Genomic DNA, 23,358 nt, shown 5'->3' with positions numbered 1-23,358 from the left:
GGTTAGGGATAATTGCATTTTGAGAAATCCAAGGAATTACATTAGAACAACATGAAATTTTTGTATCTTCGGTTGAGCACCTTGACATATATGGCTGAGAATAATTCTCACTCATGGCCAAGATAGTTTACGGTTCACTTCCGACTGAGAACTACTTCCACTTACGGCCAAGATATCTTACGGCTGGGCATCATCGAACAACATCGCATCTGCAAGAGAAGAAGGTGGTGTTTTCAACCGGAAATATTTGAGGTCGAGATGGAGGGCATGCCGAGTGACCCAAATTAAGACGATTTATGACGGAGATAACTCCGACTAAGGCAGAGATGATGCATGTCCGGCAGCCAAATTTTCTTAGCTGGCTAAGATTTATTGTGTTGCCAAGACGGTAAGGCACATCTGTGGTTTTGCTCAGCACAAAGGTGATTGTGGATTACACTTGAATCCAGAAGATGATAGAACCTAACAGCAAGGTGCCATGGGGAAATCGTTTACACTCCTACAAGTGTTTGCCCAAGTTCATTACCGATTTCTCAAATCCACTCAACTTTGTTTGGGAGACACAACAAATAATAAAAAAGGAAAAAAAATTCTTTTCCAAAAAAAGGCTTTGAGGTTGAAGACTTGATTCTGTAATGCATGGCTAGCAACATCTTTTTCCAAAAAAAAAAAAAAAAAGTTTTGTGGGTGAAGATATATGTTAATGTCTAATGATAGAAAAGAAAGAGACAAAACATGAAAGAAAAACAAAATACGAAGTTTCCAGCGAAAAAATGCCAAATAAAAGTTTGAATTTTGACAAATACAATTATGGTGGAATCCTTGCCTACATGGTTTTGAGAAGGTACGGCAAGTGCATGGATATTGGATAGGAAGCAATATATGGCAGGACACGAAGCTGTTAGTTCTAGGATTTTGTATATTGGCTCTTCCTTGCAAAAAATTATTGTAATAATTGTACATTTGCCACATTCAACAAGCCTAGAATAGAATTAAGATTCCAGTTTCATATGATTTATTTATAGGATGAAGAAATCAAGTTGAAAGTCTCATAGCATATGGACCAAGGTAAAATGTATTTCATGCATCATATTTTTGCATGTTTGATGAGTCTTTAAAATGCCTTCAGGTTTTGTTTTCATTATTTAAAATGGCATGTGTTGTGCACATGAGGGTGTCTTCCTCAGCTTTCATTACACATATACATATCCACTGTAGATCTTCTTCCTCCTCTCACACACACGCATAGTGATGCATTTCTTGGCTGAAATTTCTTTTGCCCAAATTCTTTCTTACAGCCACATTATCATTCTCATCCTAATCTTTTCATAGCATGATACTTGGATATTCCTTTTGTTAGTTTTGTCTTCTAGCAACCAAGTAAGAAGCCTCCAAGTGTCCAAATTAGGTGAGAATGGATTTGATGAAAAGATGGGTACAGTTTACATTTTTTCTCAGCTCTTTCATTTTGTTCTTCTCGCTTTGGGTTTTAGGGCTGAGAGAGTTCTTGAAGAGAAAAATTCTTTTTAAATGAAAATGATTCTTCAATCCAAATTTATGGTTTCCTAAAATATGAGTTGCTTTTTGTGCTTATCAAATTCATCAAACACTCATATAGATTTTAGGCTTGGATTCTCCATCGACTTATTCAAGACTTGATAGTTTGAAGAAGTTGATTCTTAAAGAATCCTCAATTGCATTAATCTCATTTGTTCTTATATCCGCTATGCTTGGTTGATGTTGGTGCAGTACATTAAAGAGCTCAAGGAGTGAGCTGTCAATGACATGATTGACTGACTACTTGGCTCAAGGTGTTTGCACAATGATGCACAAGGGTAAGAAGTTGCCACTTAGAGTTAGGACTTAAGTGATTGAGCTTGTTTGTGTGATTCATTGTATTGAAACTCTTGATAGTGGATATATTGCAGGTTTTTCTTGCCATAAGCCCACTGTGTAGGCCCCCTCACTTCCATTACATTGAAGATTGTCGTCCACAGTTCCCTTAGCAATGACACCAATAATAAAGCACCCATCGAGATTAATTCGCACATCCACGACTTGGAGTCGTTACAACATTTTTCCCTTCACATGCTTTCGATCAATGAGAAAGTGGTTTGGCAACCACTTCTACTTTTCCAATGCTACTATATGCATCCGGGGTGATTGATCTCTTAAACTTGCACTTGTTTTCTGAATCTTAAGTTTATCTTGGAGAAACGTAGATGTAATTTACTATAAGGGGATTGGCTTGATTGCTTTTGTACGTAGTAAGCGTTTTTTGCCACTAGCACGTTTGCTGGTAACGTTTTTATTAGAAGCAATAAATTATTTTATTTAAAATCAAAATGTTCTTGTAAGCGCTTCTTGAGGAAAGATATGTACTTCTTCAGAAAGCATTAAAAATTACTTTTGCGTTAAACGTTACAAAAAGTGCTTTTAGCTATATGAAAACACTTTAGGTTTTCTAAAAACAGTTTCCAACAGGTTCAAGTGGTGATTCAAACTAACTTGTGATTAAATTCTTCTATTTGTTTGTGATGGCATACTATAAATAGGTTTGGTTTTCAACCATAGTTTCGCAAATCATGCGATAATGTCTATCTTGATAGTATATCTCACGGAGAATTGGAAGACTACACATTTTCAAAAAGCTGCCGTTGTTACGAATGTGCAAGAAGGGGTATCAGAAATCATGGTCCTTGTCCTTGCTTGTATCTCACACACCTACAAGAACGGTGGTTTTAAAGTAATTGTCACCACAAATGTTGCCTATTTTCTTGTAAGCACTCATCTTTTAAGTTTCAGCTACCCAAAAGCAGGCCTTCTGTTAGAAAATTAACATTAATTAACTGTTAAAAACTTATTGACCACTATTACTAGTTAAAACATTTCATCCCCTAATGAATATTAATACAAACAACTTTATGCTCTTGGTTACATATTCTTGCTGCAGGGGCTGTTCTTATTATGTTGTGCTGGGTACATGAGCTCGGATACCGCAGCTAAGATATTCTATGGAGCTGTGGTACTCTTGGCATTAGGCGAAGCTGGTCTATCAGCTACTTTGAAGGAGTTTCTTGACCATCAATATTTAAGTGAACAAAAGCATACACCTTGCACAAATGAAGAAGAACAGGAAACCTGTACAAAAGCTTTGTGGGACTTTCCTTGGTTCTTAGGTGCACTTGCACCTCTCTTTCTTACAAGTTTATATTGGAAAGGTATGTTCATGGTTTCAACAATTTTGATGGGAGGTTCTTATTCACTGTTCTTGTTTGGCTACTACTACTTCATTAGCAATAGAAGTCACATAGTCACCAAAGAAGCTACACGGAAGTCAAGTTTGGAGTATCCTGGAAAATTATCCATTCCATCATGTCCAATAGAACAAGAACAAAGAACAAGAGAACTTCGCAGAGCCACAACAGTGACATCGTTTCAGGTAGAAGCCGCACAAAGAAGGGAAATTCACACAAACATAGAAGTGAGGCTCTGTCCAGCAGAAGAAGCAAAAATAAGAAAGTTTTGGACACCAATAAAAGTAAAGAAGGAATATCGTTTTTTCATAGAAGTGTTGATTATGTGGTCAGCCTTGTTCATATACAGTTTGGTGGAGGCAACGGGGAGCACCTTCTTTTTTGAACAAATGAGTAACTTGAATTATCATATTGGATCATTTACGGTCCATCCAGCTTATTTCACAGTACTTAGCTCCTTGTCAAGCTTGATAATCTCATATTTATACGACTATGCTTCAAAGCAGTGGAGACACTCTACGCTGGTGAGAATTGGTTTGGGATTAGCTTGCTCTATGCTGTGTTGCTTTGCTGCTTGGCAGGTTGAGAATCACAGGTTGGATGAAATTAAGATGAAGAGACTTGAAGATGATGAAACTAGAACTATTTCTATGAGCGTCTGTTGGTTAGCTCCACAGTTCTCCCTGTTGGGACTGATGAAAGGGCTAGCCCTGGATGGGGTGATTAGTTTTTTTGCTGATCGAGTCAAAAATGAAGATAAACTAAGGTCCAGGTATTATGCATCTCACATCAATGACTTCGTGCTAGGTGTTGGAAAAACATTTACAGCTCTAGGTATTTTAGTATTTGGGCAAACTTGGTTTCATGACTACATAAACAGGAGTCGTTTGGATAATTTTTACAAAGCATTAACAATCTCAAGTGCTGTTAACGTGATCTATTACGTGTGCATCTCCTTCTACTTTTATAGCAATGATAAATCACGAAAATCTGCAGACAGAGAAAACCAACAAACTAGTGCATTAATGGAAGAAGTACTGAAGACCAATGATGTTGAGATGAATGCTGATGAGGTCCCAGATACCAATGGTGATGAAGTCCCGGATATTGTTGATATGTTTTCTTAGAATAAAATAAACAATCACTTCATTCTAAGTTTACTCGCAAGTGCACGAATCGCATTAGTAGCAAAGCGTACAAGCACGAGGTCGATCCCACAGGGAATGGTTAATATACAACAAATCAGTGCAAATAATCAATAGAATAACTAATGGGGGGTTTTGAAAGATGGAAACACACGCACACATCACCACACGCACACACACCTTATTCTATCTTGCAATGTCAAGTTTTCGGTCTCAAATCAGATAAGCATGCAATAACCATCCAAGGCTAATGACAGTTAATTTGAACACAACATATTAAAGTTTGACAGCTAAAAAGGTTTGGCTAGTTACTTTCTCGCCATTGTTCTCCTAATGCATAAACTAAGAGCTTCTTGGGCCTTCCTTAGCTAGTTAACCTACATGTTCCCTAGTTCAAGCTAGGGCAGCTGTTACCCATGCAGGAGTCATTAAGTTTTATGAGAACGTCAAACATGCACAACATATAAGCTTTGACTATTTCCTTATAGAGGTCGCCCAACCCCACTACCAAGAATAATCCCTTATTCCCTTGTTACTTGTGGTTTAGTGTCTTTGACTATTTCACAGCTAAACCTAACGGATAAACTAGATGCAATTACCCTAAGGTGGCCAGTCAAAGGATGCAAACAACTAGTGACGGGGGTTTTAATAGATAGTGGAAATTTAATATGTGCAAACATCAAACTAACAGACCAAGAGACGGATAAACGATTTGTTAAAGCATACGAATCCATTAATCAACCTACGACTAACATGCAAGATAGAATAACTAACCTACATAATTAAATAAAACAAATAAAAGAAATAAAACAGCAGCAAGTAAACAAAGTCCCAATTCATGATTGCAAAAGGAAATCAGAAACGCAACTTAAATGAACCTAGAAGCATAAACTAAACAACTACCTTAAAGTGCATCAATTAAATGAAATCAGAAACGCAAAATTAAAGAAACTAAAAGCATAAACCAATGGAAATCAGCAACATGAATTCAAAGCAATAAGAGGTAAATAACAAAATCAGATTGCAAGATTAAATAACAACTAACTAAAATCAGAACCAAAACTATAAAATAAATAAAAAGACAACCAAATTAAACCAGCAATTTAATTTAATAAAATCAGTAACATGATCCAACAATAGAAATTAAAAGGAAAAGGAAAACAAAAATCAGAGATGCAACAAGTGGGGGCTGCGGCAAGGAGGGAGAAGAAGGAAGCACCAGCACAAGCAATTGGCTCACGGCAAGGTGAGCTTGGGCTTGTGGCAGCAGGTGATCCTCCCCTCTCAATGTCACGCCACCCTCTTCCTAAGTCCCTCTCTGAATTTGGCTCACCTTACAAGAGAAATAATAGTTGAAGCTAAAAACCCTAAAACAGAAAAATAAACTAGGAGAGAGAAGAGAGAATTCGGCTGGAGGAGGGGAGAAAGAATCAATCCTAAAGTCTGAATAAGAGGGGGTTTAAATAGGAGAAGCTTTCCTTGAGAGCCAAGGAAAGCTAGTTGCGGCTGGCTAGGTTTCTCTCCTAGTGCCTTGCGGCTTCAGCTAGGTCCAGCTGGACTAGGCCTTGGCGTGATGGGCTGCTCCCTTTTGGGCTTGAGTGGCTCACGCCTAGCCTAGCTAGGGTCCCTCCTTGGCGCATGGGCTGGTAGTCTTGGGCTTTGGGCTTGCATGTTGGGCTTCCATGTTGGGCTTCAGTAGCTTGCACAAGATGGGCTAGGGTTTCACTCCATGGGCTTCCATCTTGGGCTTGCGCATGGCCTCTTCCTTGCTAGGGTTTGCATGGCATGCATGCGCATGCATGGGCTGCCATCTTCCTCCTTGCGTGTGGCTTTTGGGCTGCTAGGGTTTGGGCCCATGCATGTGCATGCATGGCCCACTTGGTTCGGCATCCCTAGGGCCCATGGGCCCTCCACTTTTGACTTCCCATTTTGCCCCTCATTTCCATTTGAATTCAAATTCATTTCTTCCCTCTATTCATTTCCATGGATTTCCACCACCTTCTGGAAGCTTCTGGAACCTTGAAAAACATTTCCTGGTGCAACTAGGATTTCTTGGAAATGAGAGATTCCTTATCCGTTTCGACTTCTCGTAATGACCATATTGCCCCTGGGGTCTCCTAGTGTCACTAGGACTCCTTTCCCTAGTTGGGTTAGGTTTCCTAGTTCGACCAGGAATTCCTGTTTGAATCAGGATTTCACATTTCTGGCTCCGCAATGATGGTTCTGGACTTGATGTTTCCTAGTGTGACTAGGAATCCTCATTTGACTAGGATTTCTGCACTTTTCCTGATTTGACCAGGATTTCACTCGTTTTCCTGGTTTGACCAGGAATTGTCCCAAAATGGCTCCATTTGCTTCTTTTTCTCATTTCTGCTTCATTTGACCTGAAAACACAAAAACAAGACAAGAAACACAAAATAGCGAGTTCTAACACTCTAGGTTAAGGAATTAGTATCATAAAGTGATGCAAAATGCACACTCATCACACCCCCAAACTTAGATTTTGCTAGTCCTCGAGCAAATAAAGGAAAGAAAAGACTCAAAACTGACTCCAACATCCCAACAACTGAATTCATGCGCACAACCATTAATCACATAAAATAGCAAGGCATATAAATGATATTCTTCAAATTCTAATAACATTTCAAATAACATACCTCACTCCTCTATTGTCATATAGGCCATCCTTGACACAAATCCAAGTCTTAGACAAACAGAACTAAATCAATACATACATAATAGATTCAACTCCAATTCTTACTATGGCATACTCTCAATGATAAACACTCAAGAATTGGGTTGATATGTGCACTCAAAAGTATATGTGAGAGAAAATATGTAACAAAAGCAATTAGCTCACATATGTACATGAAATAAAGGCACATTTAGAAAGAAATACTGATCTCATGAAAGGAATACAAATGCTTGAAATAGAATCAATAACCATAGGCTCCCTTCTTAAATAGACTCCACATAAGTATAATACACACCTCTTGAGATCAGCTAGGGCTTTAAATAGGGTTGTAATGAAGGCTTAGGCTAGGATAGGGTATTGAAATGAAAAGGAAAACACAAAGGGCTAATTTCAAGGAATTGCAAGCACCAATAGAACATTCTGAGGTACACTTTGCTTCTTTGCACTTCATAGCTTAACTTGAGCTCTTTTTGCTCACTTTTTCTTTTCTTCTTTTGAAACCGTCCCATTTCTTTTCTTTGATTTCTTTTTCTTTTTCTTTTCTTTGGGTACGGCATACATACTTTTCTAACACATTTTTGTACAAGCTATGCATTTTCACTTCTTTTTCACCTCAATCAACATATAGACAGCTTGCAACACCATAAAAAGGGTAAAACGGATGAAAGGGGTGGTACACCCCCAAACTTAGGGTTTGGTATGGGGTAACAAAGAAAACGGCTTAAAAGGCTCAAAATGGGTAACTAAGGATAAAACATGTAATGGGTAGGCTTTCAGGCTATGGGGTACACAAACAGGGCCTAAATTCATTTCTCAAGAGTTATGCAAATACGGCATGCTTTGTGTACACAAGAAAAGAGTTCTAGCTCATTGATTCAAGATTATGCATATTCCAAGCAAATGACCAAATGAAAGATAATGAGATCAAAACAACGACTTATATGACAATGATAGAATTAGAGTGGCGCGCAACACTCAAGAATTGAAGAACAGGGCTCAAAAGCTCACTTAGGTCATGCAAGTCTACTCTATTATGCATATAATCATTAGTAATGCTAATCACAACCTAGATTCATATCAACAAGGCCAAATGACATAGAATTGCAAGATATGTTATGGAACACTATTAGAATGAAAAGAACACCAAATATACACACAATACTAAAACATGCTCATAACAATCATGCACACTCAAATCAATTAGTTGGGGACTCAAAATAACCTGAAACAACCAAAATGACTCAAAAACTTTTTGTTTTTAAAACAATGTCGCACACTTCCAAAGAATCACATCCATCACTAAGGTGAATGAGATCTAATGAAAACGTGCATTTTGATGTGGGTTGTGACACCCTAAGTTTAAAAACAAAGGAAAAAGTTTTTTCCTAACCTAAAAACACCTAAAAACACTAAAAACGAAAAATTTTTTTCTTTTTCTAAAAACGCTCAAAAACACTTAAAACACTCTAAACACTTGTTTTAACCTAAAAACACTAACAAATGACAATTGCCCTTCCCCCCACACTTAAATGATACATTGCCCTCAATGTATATGAAATAAATGCAAGAATGATCAAATTAAGCGAAACGGGAAATAGCAAATATCCAAAACCAAATAAACACACCAAAATGAAACAATTGTCTTATGAAGCGAAATAAAGAAACTGTTTACTTGCATACGCAAGCGTGGACACTCCAAGGGTAGGCGCGGCCTCCTTGGTCCTCAATGACTTCTCCTCCATTATTCGAAACTAAAAACTTGGGTTGCCTCCCAATAAGCGCTTGTTTTTCTGTCTTCAGCCTGACATTGCCATCTCCTTTACTTGCGTTCTTTCCTCTTCCTCTTGCCATTGCTGCTTTCGGCATTCTTTAGGATCGAACTGAGGAAGCTCTCCATCTCGGACTTCTCCTCTCCATAAAAAGTGACCTCCTCGTTTTCTGGCATCTCGGAAGTGAGCACATACAACTCTCGCTTGGCGTAGTGCCGAATTGTCATGGCGCTCTCCAATGCTTTGTACTCCATGTTAGAGGTGCACAAAAATGGTCTCCCAAGAATAATAGAGACATCGCCCGGAATTGTCGGCACATCTAGCACTATGAAATCAGAGGGGATTAGTAATTTACGACATTTAACCAAAACATCCACAAGCATACCACAAGCTTCTTGGGCTGAAGAGTTGGCGAAGCGAATGTTCACATCAGCTGGTTGCAAATCAGCCTCTTTGAATCCAAGCCTCTCGAACACAACCAGCGGCATGACATTGATAGCTGCACCACTGTCAATTAAGGCACTAGTGATCTTATGCTCCCCTATGCTGCATGATATGACCAACGAGCCCGGATCCTTCTTCTTGCTTGGAAAAGATGCAAAGAGATAACCACGAATCTCCCTAGGAACATTGTGACTATGCCCTTGCTTCTCAACCTTCTTCTCAATAGATTTCAACTCCCTCATGGTTGCTGGAAATTTGGTGATGTCGATGTCCGGAATGAGGGGAATCTCACGTGTATCCTTATGCTCTTCAGTCATTTCCGGATCCTCCTCTTCCTCACTATCACTGATCTCAATTACTTCCTTCACCACCTTAGTTTTGACCATTCTAACTCTTTTTCTTGGAGTAGTCCTCAAAATAGCATTTACATGCTCCTCATTCTTCGGGTTGACGATGGGCTGACTTGGCAACTTCCCCTTCTCTCTCTGACCCAAAGTAGTGGCAATCTGACCCATTTGACTCTCCAAGTGTGCAATAGCCTTCGAATTGGCTTGCATCTGCTGTTCGGTACGGTTCATGAAGGCATTGGTGCTTTGGGCAAGGGAAGTGGTGCTTTGAGCAATCTGAGCAATCTTGTCCTCCAAACTAGACCTCTCGGCATTAGGGTGCACATACGGCTTGTTGGTGCTCCCACTAGCTTGCTGTCCATTGTTGTTGCTCCATCTGAAATTCGGGTTGTTCTTCCATCCAGGGTTGTAAGTGTTGGAATATGGGTCATACGGCACCCTAGGATAGCTCCCAACCTGGTTCACTTGTTCCACGTCACCCCCTTGTCCTTGCACACTCATCATCTTCTCTTGAGCCAAAGATAACTTCTGCACCATAGTCTTGATTTCCATAATCTGTCCCTCCATGGTGTTTGGCACATCAGCTACCTCATACAACCCTCTCTTTGGTCCTCCTCTTGCACGATTGGAATCCCATTGTTGAGAACTCAAAGAAAGCGACTCAAACAATTCTGTAGCCTCATCCTCCGTTTTGGACATGAATGCACCACCACATGCCGAATCCACCTTGGCTTGGTCTCTCTCCAACAATCCCTGATAAAAACAGCAAATCACATACCAAGGAGATAAGTTATGGTGTGGGCAGCTAGTAAGTAACTCATTGAATCTGTCCCAAGTCTCATGGAATGGTTCGTCCGCCTTTTGCACAAATCCAAGGATCTCCTTCCGAATCGAATTAGTCTTGGAAATGGAATAGAACTTGTTCAAAAACTTGCTCGAAAGATCATCCCATGTCGAAATGGAACCACTGGGCAGCGAATACAACCACCTCTTTGCCTTGTCCTTAAGCGCAAAAGGGAACATCCTCAAACGGTACTGATCAGCATTCAGGCCCCTCAATTGTGCGGCTTCACAAACCCCGGAAAACTCCTTCAAAAAGTGGATCGGATCCTCCCCATTCAGCCCATGGTAGCTCGGCAACAAATGAATCTGACCACTCTTGATTTCGAAATCAGTGGCTATGGTGGCATACCGAATGCATGATGGTTGAGTGGGCAGCGAAGGTGCTGAAAAATGGCTCAGGGGCTGCGGCACTATCTCATTTGCTTCAGCCATGTCGACACTCTCAGTCTCTTCACTACTCGAATCTGATGCACTAGGTTGCGGGCTGACTTGTGATGCACCTAAAGCTTCGTTCTTGAGCCTCTCTAACCTAGCAACAAGATCAGGGTTCATAAACACACCTAATTAAGAGAAAAACACACAATCAGTAGAAAGAATGCATATAAAGGCATGGCATTTATTAAAAACTAAAAATTAACAAAAACTGAAATCTAACTAATATAACCTAATTCTAATGACTAATTACACCAATTCATTGATATTAGACACCATTCCCCGGCAACGGCGCCAAAAACTTGTTGATATGTTTTCTTAGAATAAAATAAACAATCACTTCATTCTAAGTTTACTCGCAAGTGCACGAATCGCATTAGTAGCAAAGCGTACAAGCACGAGGTCGATCCCACAGGGAATGGTTAATATACAACAAATCAGTGCAAATAATCAATAGAATAACTAATGGGGGGTTTTGAAAGATGGAAACACACGCACACATCACCACACGCACACACACCTTATTCTATCTTGCAATGTCAAGTTTTCGGTCTCAAATCAGATAAGCATGCAATAACCATCCAAGGCTAATGACAGTTAATTTGAACACAACATATTAAAGTTTGACAGCTAAAAAGGTTTGGCTAGTTACTTTCTCGCCATTGTTCTCCTAATGCATAAACTAAGAGCTTCTTGGGCCTTCCTTAGCTAGTTAACCTACATGTTCCCTAGTTCAAGCTAGGGCAGCTGTTACCCATGCAGGAGTCATTAAGTTTTATGAGAACGTCAAACATGCACAACATATAAGCTTTGACTATTTCCTTATAGAGGTCGCCCAACCCCACTACCAAGAATAATCCCTTATTCCCTTGTTACTTGTGGTTTAGTGTCTTTGACTATTTCACAGCTAAACCTAACGGATAAACTAGATGCAATTACCCTAAGGTGGCCAGTCAAAGGATGCAAACAACTAGTGACGGGGGTTTTAATAGATAGTGGAAATTTAATATGTGCAAACATCAAACTAACAGACCAAGAGACGGATAAACGATTTGTTAAAGCATACGAATCCATTAATCAACCTACGACTAACATGCAAGATAGAATAACTAACCTACATAATTAAATAAAACAAATAAAAGAAATAAAACAGCAGCAAGTAAACAAAGTCCCAATTCATGATTGCAAAAGGAAATCAGAAACGCAACTTAAATGAACCTAGAAGCATAAACTAAACAACTACCTTAAAGTGCATCAATTAAATGAAATCAGAAACGCAAAATTAAAGAAACTAAAAGCATAAACCAATGGAAATCAGCAACATGAATTCAAAGCAATAAGAGGTAAATAACAAAATCAGATTGCAAGATTAAATAACAACTAACTAAAATCAGAACCAAAACTATAAAATAAATAAAAAGACAACCAAATTAAACCAGCAATTTAATTTAATAAAATCAGTAACATGATCCAACAATAGAAATTAAAAGGAAAAGGAAAACAAAAATCAGAGATGCAACAAGTGGGGGCTGCGGCAAGGAGGGAGAAGAAGGAAGCACCAGCACAAGCAATTGGCTCACGGCAAGGTGAGCTTGGGCTTGTGGCAGCAGGTGATCCTCCCCTCTCAATGTCACGCCACCCTCTTCCTAAGTCCCTCTCTGAATTTGGCTCACCTTACAAGAGAAATAATAGTTGAAGCTAAAAACCCTAAAACAGAAAAATAAACTAGGAGAGAGAAGAGAGAATTCGGCTGGAGGAGGGGAGAAAGAATCAATCCTAAAGTCTGAATAAGAGGGGGTTTAAATAGGAGAAGCTTTCCTTGAGAGCCAAGGAAAGCTAGTTGCGGCTGGCTAGGTTTCTCTCCTAGTGCCTTGCGGCTTCAGCTAGGTCCAGCTGGACTAGGCCTTGGCGTGATGGGCTGCTCCCTTTTGGGCTTGAGTGGCTCACGCCTAGCCTAGCTAGGGTCCCTCCTTGGCGCATGGGCTGGTAGTCTTGGGCTTTGGGCTTGCATGTTGGGCTTCCATGTTGGGCTTCAGTAGCTTGCACAAGATGGGCTAGGGTTTCACTCCATGGGCTTCCATCTTGGGCTTGCGCATGGCCTCTTCCTTGCTAGGGTTTGCATGGCATGCATGCGCATGCATGGGCTGCCATCTTCCTCCTTGCGTGTGGCTTTTGGGCTGCTAGGGTTTGGGCCCATGCATGTGCATGCATGGCCCACTTGGTTCGGCATCCCTAGGGCCCATGGGCCCTCCACTTTTGACTTCCCATTTTGCCCCTCATTTCCATTTGAATTCAAATTCATTTCTTCCCTCTATTCATTTCCATGGATTTCCACCACCTTCTGGAAGCTTCTGGAACCTTGAAAAACATTTCCTGGTGCAACTAGGATTTCTTGGAAATGAGAGATTCCTTATCCGTTTCGACTTCTCGTAATGACCATATTGCCCCTGGGGTCTCCTAGTGTCACTAGGACTCCTTTCCCTAGTTGGGTTAGGTTTCCTAGTTCGACCAGGAATTCCTGTTTGAATCAGGATTTCACATTTCTGGCTCCGCAATGATGGTTCTGGACTTGATGTTTCCTAGTGTGACTAGGAATCCTCATTTGACTAGGATTTCTGCACTTTTCCTGATTTGACCAGGATTTCACTCGTTTTCCTGGTTTGACCAGGAATTGTCCCAAAATGGCTCCATTTGCTTCTTTTTCTCATTTCTGCTTCATTTGACCTGAAAACACAAAAACAAGACAAGAAACACAAAATAGCGAGTTCTAACACTCTAGGTTAAGGAATTAGTATCATAAAGTGATGCAAAATGCACACTCATCAGATATCAATAGTGAAGAGGTCCCCATAGTTGGTGCGGACTCAACTCAAAGATAAACAAAGCAGAGTGGAAGGGAAAAAATGATTGTTGTTGTTGGTGATGAGGTCCCCTTACGTTTGTTTCTTTACAATTTCCTAAGCAGTAAGCTTAATTTGGTTTCTTTAAAATTTCCTTGTGAAGCAATAAGCTTAATTTGATTTCTGGCCATAAAACTGTAACCATTAAGCTACATGAGTTTTGCTCATTTTGAGCAGGCGAATATGGTTCGTGGAAACAGTAGTTTACCGGTGTTACAGATTTGTTTCAATGATCAGTATTCAGTAGTGTGGAAATTGTATCAATGGGTAATGCAGGATCAGAGCCATGTACAACTACTTTGATAAAAGGAGTGGGAAGAAGGCTCCTCTGATTTCTGATGATGTTTATGAAATAATTATGAAGGTACTGACATAAGTATTCCATTTCTTAATCTGTTGGATCATTTTATTGTTCTGTTTTAACAGCACTGATTATACATGTACAACCTCAGAACTATGAGTATCTAATTCATTAGCAACATCTTTTTCCAAAAAAAAAAAGTTTTGTGGGTGAAGATATATGTTAATGTCTAATGATAGAAAAGAAAGAGACAAAACATGAAAGAAAAACAAAATACGAAGTTTCCAGCGAAAAAATGCCAAATAAAAGTTTGAATTTTGACAAATACAATTATGGTGGAATCCTTGCCTACATGGTTTTGAGAAGGTACGGCAAGTGCATGGATATTGGATAGGAAGCAATATATGGCAGGACACGAAGCTGTTAGTTCTAGGATTTTGTATATTGGCTCTTCCTTGCAAAAAATTATTGTAATAATTGTACATTTGCCACATTCAACAAGCCTAGAATAGAATTAAGATTCCAGTTTCATATGATTTATTTATAGGATGAAGAAATCAAGTTGAAAGTCTCATAGCATATGGACCAAGGTAAAATGTCTTTCATGCATCATATTTTTGCATGTTTGATGAGTCTTTAAAATGCCTTCAGGTTTTGTTTTCATTATTTAAAATGGCATGTGTTGTGCACATGAGGGTGTCTTCCTCAGCTTTCATTACACATATACATATCCACTGTAGATCTTCTTCCTCCTCTCACACACACGCATAGTGATGCATTTCTTGGCTGAAATTTCTTTTGCCCAAATTCTTTCTTACAGCCACATTATCATTCTCATCCTAATCTTTTCATAGCATGATACTTGGATATTCCTTTTGTTAGTTTTGTCTTCTAGCAACCAAGTAAGAAGCCTCCAAGTGTCCAAATTAGGTGAGAATGGATTTGATGAAAAGATGGGTACAGTTTACATTTTTTCTCAGCTCTTTCATTTTGTTCTTCTCGCTTTGGGTTTTAGGGCTGAGAGAGTTCTTGAAGAGAAAAATTCTTTTTAAATGAAAATGATTCTTCAATCCAAATTTATGGTTTCCTAAAATATGAGTTGCTTTTTGTGCTTATCAAATTCATCAAACACTCATATAGATTTTAGGCTTGGATTCTCCATCGACTTATTCAAGACTTGATAGTTTGAAGAAGTTGATTCTTAAAGAATCCTCAATTGCATTAATCTCATTTGTTCTTATATCCGCTATGCTTGGTTGATGTTGGTGCAGTACATTAAAGAGCTCAAGGAGTGAGCTGTCAATGACATGATTGACTGACTACTTGGCTCAAGGTGTTTGCACAATGATGCACAAGGGTAAGAAGTTGCCACTTAGAGTTAGGACTTAAGTGATTGAGCTTGTTTGTGTGATTCATTGTATTGAAACTCTTGATAGTGGATATATTGCAGGTTTTTCTTGCCATAAGCCCACTGTGTAGGCCCCCTCACTTCCATTACATTGAAGATTGTCGTCCACAGTTCCCTTAGCAATGACACCAATAATAAAGCACCCATCGAGATTAATTCGCACATCCACGACTTGGAGTCGTTACAACATTTTTCCCTTCACATGCTTTCGATCAATGAGAAAGTGGTTTGGCAACCACTTCTACTTTTCCAATGCTACTATATGCATCCGGGGTGATTGATCTCTTAAACTTGCACTTGTTTTCTGAATCTTAAGTTTATCTTGGAGAAACGTAGATGTAATTTACTATAAGGGGATTGGCTTGATTGCTTTTGTACGTAGTAAGCGTTTTTTGCCACTAGCACGTTTGCTGGTAACGTTTTTATTAGAAGCAATAAATTATTTTATTTAAAATCAAAATGTTCTTGTAAGCGCTTCTTGAGGAAAGATATGTACTTCTTCAGAAAGCATTAAAAATTACTTTTGCGTTAAACGTTACAAAAAGTGCTTTTAGCTATATGAAAACACTTTAGGTTTTCTAAAAACAGTTTCCAACAGGTTCAAGTGGTGATTCAAACTAACTTGTGATTAAATTCTTCTATTTGTTTGTGATGGCATACTATAAATAGGTTTGGTTTTCAACCATAGTTTCGCAAATCATGCGATAATGTCTATCTTGATAGTATATCTCACGGAGAATTGGAAGACTACACATTTTCAAAAAGCTGCCGTTGTTACGAATGTGCAAGAAGGGGTATCAGAAATCATGGTCCTTGTCCTTGCTTGTATCTCACACACCTACAAGAACGGTGGTTTTAAAGTAATTGTCACCACAAATGTTGCCTATTTTCTTGTAAGCACTCATCTTTTAAGTTTCAGCTACCCAAAAGCAGGCCTTCTGTTAGAAAATTAACATTAATTAACTGTTAAAAACTTATTGACCACTATTACTAGTTAAAACATTTCATCCCCTAATGAATATTAATACAAACAACTTTATGCTCTTGGTTACATATTCTTGCTGCAGGGGCTGTTCTTATTATGTTGTGCTGGGTACATGAGCTCGGATACCGCAGCTAAGATATTCTATGGAGCTGTGGTACTCTTGGCATTAGGCGAAGCTGGTCTATCAGCTACTTTGAAGGAGTTTCTTGACCATCAATATTTAAGTGAACAAAAGCATACACCTTGCACAAATGAAGAAGAACAGGAAACCTGTACAAAAGCTTTGTGGGACTTTCCTTGGTTCTTAGGTGCACTTGCACCTCTCTTTCTTACAAGTTTATATTGGAAAGGTATGTTCATGGTTTCAACAATTTTGATGGGAGGTTCTTATTCACTGTTCTTGTTTGGCTACTACTACTTCATTAGCAATAGAAGTCACATAGTCACCAAAGAAGCTACACGGAAGTCAAGTTTGGAGTATCCTGGAAAATTATCCATTCCATCATGTCCAATAGAACAAGAACAAAGAACAAGAGAACTTCGCAGAGCCACAACAGTGACATCGTTTCAGGTAGAAGCCGCACAAAGAAGGGAAATTCACACAAACATAGAAGTGAGGCTCTGTCCAGCAGAAGAAGCAAAAATAAGAAAGTTTTGGACACCAATAAAAGTAAAGAAGGAATATCGTTTTTTCATAGAAGTGTTGATTATGTGGTCAGCCTTGTTCATATACAGTTTGGTGGAGGCAACGGGGAGCACCTTCTTTTTTGAACAAATGAGTAACTTGAATTATCATATTGGATCATTTACGGTCCATCCAGCTTATTTCACAGTACTTAGCTCCTTGTCAAGCTTGATAATCTCATATTTATACGACTATGCTTCAAAGCAGTGGAGACACTCTACGCTGGTGAGAATTGGTTTGGGATTAGCTTGCTCTATGCTGTGTTGCTTTGCTGCTTGGCAGGTTGAGAATCACAGGTTGGATGAAATTAAGATGAAGAGACTTGAAGATGATGAAACTAGAACTATTTCTATGAGCGTCTGTTGGTTAGCTCCACAGTTCTCCCTGTTGGGACTGATGAAAGGGCTAGCCCTGGATGGGGTGATTAGTTTTTTTGCTGATCGAGTCAAAAATGAAGATAAACTAAGGTCCAGGTATTATGCATCTCACATCAATGACTTCGTGCTAGGTGTTGGAAAAATATTTACAGCTCTAGGTATTTTAGTATTTGGGCAAACTTGGTTTCATGACTACATAAACAGGAGTCGTTTGGATAATTTTTACAAAGCATTAACAATCTCAAGTGCTGTTAACGTGATCTATTACGTGTGCATCTCCTTCTACTTTTATAGCAATGATAAATCACGAAAATCTGCAGACAGAGAAAACCAACAAACTAGTGCATTAATGGAAGAAGTACTGAAGACCAATGATGTTGAGATGAATGCTGATGAGGTCCCAGATACCAATGGTGATGAAGTCCCGGATATCAATAGTGAAGAGGTCCCCATAGTTGGTGCGGACTCAACTCAAAGATAAACAAAGCAGAGTGGAAGGGAAAAAATGATTGTTGTTGTTGGTGATGAGGTCCCCTTACGTTTGTTTCTTTACAATTTCCTAAGCAGTAAGCTTAATTTGGTTTCTTTAAAATTTCCTTGTGAAGCAATAAGCTTAATTTGATTTCTGGCCATAAAACTGTAACCATTAAGCTACATGAGTTTTGCTCATTTTGAGCAGGCGAATATGGTTCGTGGAAACAGTAGTTTACCGGTGTTACAGATTTGTTTCAATGATCAGTATTCAGTAGTGTGGAAATTGTATCAATGGGTAATGCAGGATCAGAGCCATGTACAACTACTTTGATAAAAGGAGTGGGAAGAAGGCTCCTCTGATTGCTGATGATGTTTATGAAATAATTATGAAGGTACTGACATAAGTATTCCATTTCTTAATCTGTTGGATCATTTTATTGTTCTGTTTTAACAGCACTGATTATACATGTACAACCTCAGAACTATGAGTATCTAATTCATTAGCAACATCTTTTTCCAAAAAAAAAAAAAAAAAGTTTTGTGGGTGAAGATATATGTTAATGTCTAATGATAGAAAAGAAAGAGACAAAACATGAAAGAAAAACAAAATACGAAGTTTCCAGCGAAAAAATGCCAAATAAAAGTTTGAATTTTGACAAATACAATTATGGTGGAATCCTTGCCTACATGGTTTTGAGAAGGTACGGCAAGTGCATGGATATTGGATAGGAAGCAATATATGGCAGGACACGAAGCTGTTAGTTCTAGGATTTTGTATATTGGCTCTTCCTTGCAAAAAATTATTGTAATAATTGTACATTTGCCACATTCAACAAGCCTAGAATAGAATTAAGATTCCAGTTTCATATGATTTATTTATAGGATGAAGAAATCAAGTTGAAAGTCTCATAGCATATGGACCAAGGTAAAATGTATTTCATGCATCATATTTTTGCATGTTTGATGAGTCTTTAAAATGCCTTCAGGTTTTGTTTTCATTATTTAAAATGGCATGTGTTGTGCACATGAGGGTGTCTTCCTCAGCTTTCATTACACATATACATATCCACTGTAGATCTTCTTCCTCCTCTCACACACACGCATAGTGATGCATTTCTTGGCTGAAATTTCTTTTGCCCAAATTCTTTCTTACAGCCACATTATCATTCTCATCCTAATCTTTTCATAGCATGATACTTGGATATTCCTTTTGTTAGTTTTGTCTTCTAGCAACCAAGTAAGAAGCCTCCAAGTGTCCAAATTAGGTGAGAATGGATTTGATGAAAAGATGGGTACAGTTTACATTTTTTCTCAGCTCTTTCATTTTGTTCTTCTCGCTTTGGGTTTTAGGGCTGAGAGAGTTCTTGAAGAGAAAAATTCTTTTTAAATGAAAATGATTCTTCAATCCAAATTTATGGTTTCCTAAAATATGAGTTGCTTTTTGTGCTTATCAAATTCATCAAACACTCATATAGATTTTAGGCTTGGATTCTCTATCGACTTATTCAAGACTTGATAGTTTGAAGAAGTTGATTCTTAAAGAATCCTCAATTGCATTAATCTCATTTGTTCTTATATCCGCTATGCTTGGTTGATGTTGGTGCAGTACATTAAAGAGCTCAAGGAGTGAGCTGTCAATGACATGATTGACTGACTACTTGGCTCAAGGTGTTTCACAATGATGCACAAGGGTAAGAAGTTGCCACTTAGAGTTAGGACTTAAGTGATTGAGCTTGTTTGTGTGATTCATTGTATTGAAACTCTTGATAGTGGATTGCTTGGGCAGCCCAAAAAGACCCCCAGTTTTTTAACCCTTTAGTGGTTTTTCTAGGTGAACAATATTGTGTTTTCCTCATTGATTGTTTCTCTTGTGTTGCTTATTGTTAAACTGGAAACATAAACACAAGAACACACACTTCACCCATGAGCATGATAACTTGAATCTGTGAATGATAAGTTAAACCTGCTAACAATTCACACACCACTCTAGTTGTTGATAGCGCTGAGATGCCTACAGTGATGGATCATTTGAGTGTTTAGGTTGTCACTTGGTAGTTGAACACATTTGCTATGAGTTGATTGAGACATTGATGTAATTGTTTGCAAACTCAATTTGAGGTTCAGACTTATGTTTGGTTGATTAGTTTTTGACTCAACACGTAAGCAAAAAATTAGGGTCATGTAACTTAGTGTGGTTTTAACTAAGTTAGTTAGGCTGCTGTGCCACCTAATACCAAATTACAGAAGCTACATTATTTCTAAGAGACCAACTTGGTTTTATCTTTAATTTTGCATGTGATTTGAATGCAAAAAAGATGGGGTCCAACTATAAGCTGCCAACAAGAGATCGAGGACAAAGAAAGAGTTTTGAGACCTTGGCTAGGGGGGCTGGTTTCCAAGGATTTTTAGTCATGCATGTGTTCTACTTTAAGCACCTATGTCAAAGAGTTTCTTAAGGACATTTGAGTGCTTGCTTGACTTGGTATATATATATATCTCTCTAGTTGGTCATGTAATGCATTTGATTAATGTTGAAGACCCATCGTGGGTGATACTACTATAATAGTGTGAGGTCAAATTTGGCTATTGTTTTTTGTGAATGATTGATGAATGGCTAGCTTGCTGCACGATTTAGAAAGTGAGTATGTGCTTGATATTGTGTTTTGGTTAACAAGTGGAGAATGATAAATACTTATGAAAAACACTAGCTTAGAATATGTGAGTGTAATTTATATTACACTGTAGAGAAAAATCTCGGCCAAGGAAAAAGAAATCAAGGTGGTACGATGCAAAGAATCATATGGCCAAGATACGTTCTTCACTTGTATGGCCGAGACCAAGTAACTCGACGAAACTTTATTTTTTGATGAAAAGACACTTTACTTTCAAAGGAAAGTAGAAAATTCCTATGTAGGTCAGCCAACTTCCTGGATTATTCTGTACTTCCTCATAGAGAACTGGATGATGAGCCTTATACCATTGGAAAGATATGGATGTTAGCTTTCTGAGGAATTTTATGGTTCAAGATTTTCATTTTTCAAAGAAAAGTTATGGCTATTTGAATGCAGACAGTTCAGGAAGGTGTTTTTGCTCGCAAATTTGCAAAGTTACATGTTGGGAAACATCCTGTCATTTCTGGCTGAGATTTTAACGCTCAAAGGAAGAAGATTTTGTATCTTTACACAAAAATAGATATCGAGCCAAGAGGTACTGTTACAAGCAAAAACTCAACGGCCAAATAAAATACTTTAGGAGGTGGGAAAGTGCTACATGGAAGTCACGGCCTTTATTTAAGCTTTGTTTTGGCCGTGAGTTTTTGGAAAAGAAATTCAAAGCAATTTTGCTTCAGTCGAGAGTTTTTACTTTAGTCATAGAATATGATGTTCGATGTGAGAAATTGTTGTGATTAATTAAACGGTGTATATGGATAGAAAAACATTATAAAAACATTAACATTTCCTTAACCAATCGGCCGGTGGGTCGATGCTCAAGGAAATGAGAGAACTTATGTTTATACCCAAATTTGGCACCTGTCGTTGGATGAAATTAGCAGGAAATTAGGATAATTATCATTAATTATTCTAGGGATTTTATTGAGATTTTGGTGGATTTTACTGAATATTAATTGTGTAGTTTACTTGAGAATGAAGGAAAATCAAGAAAGATATTATGCAATTAGGAAAGGATTCTGAAGACTTGATGACCAAGGAAGCCGATTTTTACTCACTCAATGATTGCTTGGCACTAGGTTGTCATACTCCTATAAATACATCTCTTCTAATTACACAATCTCTTCTCCAACAACACAACAATCAACAAATCAACAAATCAAGCAACTCTTGCAACCAAGTTCCTCAAGCTCTTCAAGCAAACAGTTTTCTTAGTTCTTAGGATTTTTCTTAGTCAATTCCCTTGTTTTGTAGCTCTGCTAAGAATAATCTTCTTGGTATCGATTTTATAATAATTTCAATATTTTGCTCAGTTCTCAATCAATTTCCATTGCTCTTGATTTTTCTTAGGTTGTTCATGCTACTAAAGTCTTTTAATTTTCACAGGCAAGAAACAAACCTAAACAAGTTCTTGTTCCTTTACTTGTCGCACAATTGTTTTGTTAGAAATCAGATTATTTTCGACGCAATATCTTATTTTCATTAATCTTTTCTATTACGGTTATTCTAAGCCGAATAGTGGCACGCCCGCAATCACACCAAAAGGACGAAAAGCTATACTTGATTCGCGGTCTTCCATATCTAGGCCGTGACGATTTTTTAGGGTAACAATAATTAAGTTTAGGAGGGGTGTCCCCAACTTAGATTTCATTGGATTTTAAATGTCCAATGAAATCTAGGTGTCCCCAACTCAGATTTTAATGGAATTCAAAGAAATCAAGGTGTCCCCAACTCATATTTTAATGGATTCCAATGAAATCTAGGTGTTCTCAAAAAGTCATGGATTTTATTAAGTGAATGATTTTAATGGATTTAGATGAATTTTAATGCATTTTTTACACATAACAAATTCTATGAGAATTCTAGCTAATTCCCTTAGATTTTGATAGATTCTATGTATTTTAAAATCTATTAAAATCCTTTGAAATCTAAGTTGAGGACACCCCCCTTAGTCATACCCACCATGCACATTTGTCTTTAATAATGTACATGTATGTTATGATATGAATCATGTCTATAATACTCAAGACAAGTACTCAAATGAAATATACATTTATATAGGCTAACCCTTGGATATGACCTACCTCAAAGTCGTTGAAGAAGTTCAAACTTATAAATGCTCTAGGTTGATTCCCCTATGTGTTTGGAACTATTTAACAAGTAAAACACTATTTTAGAAACAGTTAGTGTAAAAACTATATTTTTTTCCACTATGTGAAGAGAGTGTTAGTCACACTCTTTCTTTTGGGTTTTGGATGGTTCCAAAAAATATACCATTGAACATAATTCAAAAATTAGAGTTAAGAGGATTAAAAATAAGGGGTTGAGGTCGCTGAAAACCACGACACACGCTGACACACGTCGGTGGTGCAACTGGAAGTTGGCTGGAAGAGGTCATCTTCAACCTCTAGCATTCTGTTTTCTGGATTTTGAATAGATTTTTTGTCTGACTTTAACCAGTATTTTACCCTATCAAAACTTCATCAAATCCTACAACCTTACACTTTTTTTTTAAGCTAGTAACACGATCTTTATGACCATATAAAAACATTTCAAAATAGAGTTATAGAATTCAAGTTATAAGGCTCGAAAGTAAGCCATTTGAAACTGTGAATTTTCTGGAAAAA

At 38.1% G+C, this 23,358-nt stretch overlaps 2 protein-coding genes and 1 non-coding gene across 3 annotated transcripts; all 3 read left to right on the top strand.

The window, feature by feature from the left end:
- The first annotated feature begins 2,593 nt into the window (after positions 1-2,593).
- LOC147277600 (protein NRT1/ PTR FAMILY 5.7-like) lies at positions 2,594-4,384 on the top strand. Its single transcript, XM_086255670.1, has 2 exons — positions 2,594-2,779; positions 2,954-4,384. The coding sequence occupies exons 1-2, from the start codon at positions 2,594-2,596 to the stop codon at positions 4,382-4,384; spliced, it is 1,617 nt and encodes a 538-aa protein (XP_086111796.1).
- Positions 4,385-10,444: 6,060 nt separating this feature from the next.
- On the top strand, positions 10,445-10,551 carry LOC147277599 (small nucleolar RNA R71). Its single transcript, XR_015124141.1, has one exon. It is a non-coding gene; the product is annotated as a small nucleolar RNA R71 (small nucleolar RNA).
- Positions 10,552-15,756: 5,205 nt separating this feature from the next.
- Positions 15,757-18,069, top strand: LOC147277598 (protein NRT1/ PTR FAMILY 5.9-like). Its single transcript, XM_086255669.1, has 3 exons — positions 15,757-15,814; positions 16,211-16,434; positions 16,609-18,069. The coding sequence occupies exons 1-3, from the start codon at positions 15,757-15,759 to the stop codon at positions 18,067-18,069; spliced, it is 1,743 nt and encodes a 580-aa protein (XP_086111795.1).
- The last annotated feature ends 5,289 nt before the right edge of the window (positions 18,070-23,358 follow it).

Source organism: Dryas octopetala, chromosome 8 (assembly GCF_963921425.1).
Source record: "Dryas octopetala chromosome 8, drDryOcto1.1, whole genome shotgun sequence".
In the NCBI taxonomy this organism is placed as follows: Eukaryota; Viridiplantae; Streptophyta; class Magnoliopsida; order Rosales; family Rosaceae; genus Dryas; species Dryas octopetala.
Note: the sequence above shows the minus strand (reverse complement) of the source record. Positions and strands in the feature narration are given on the sequence as shown.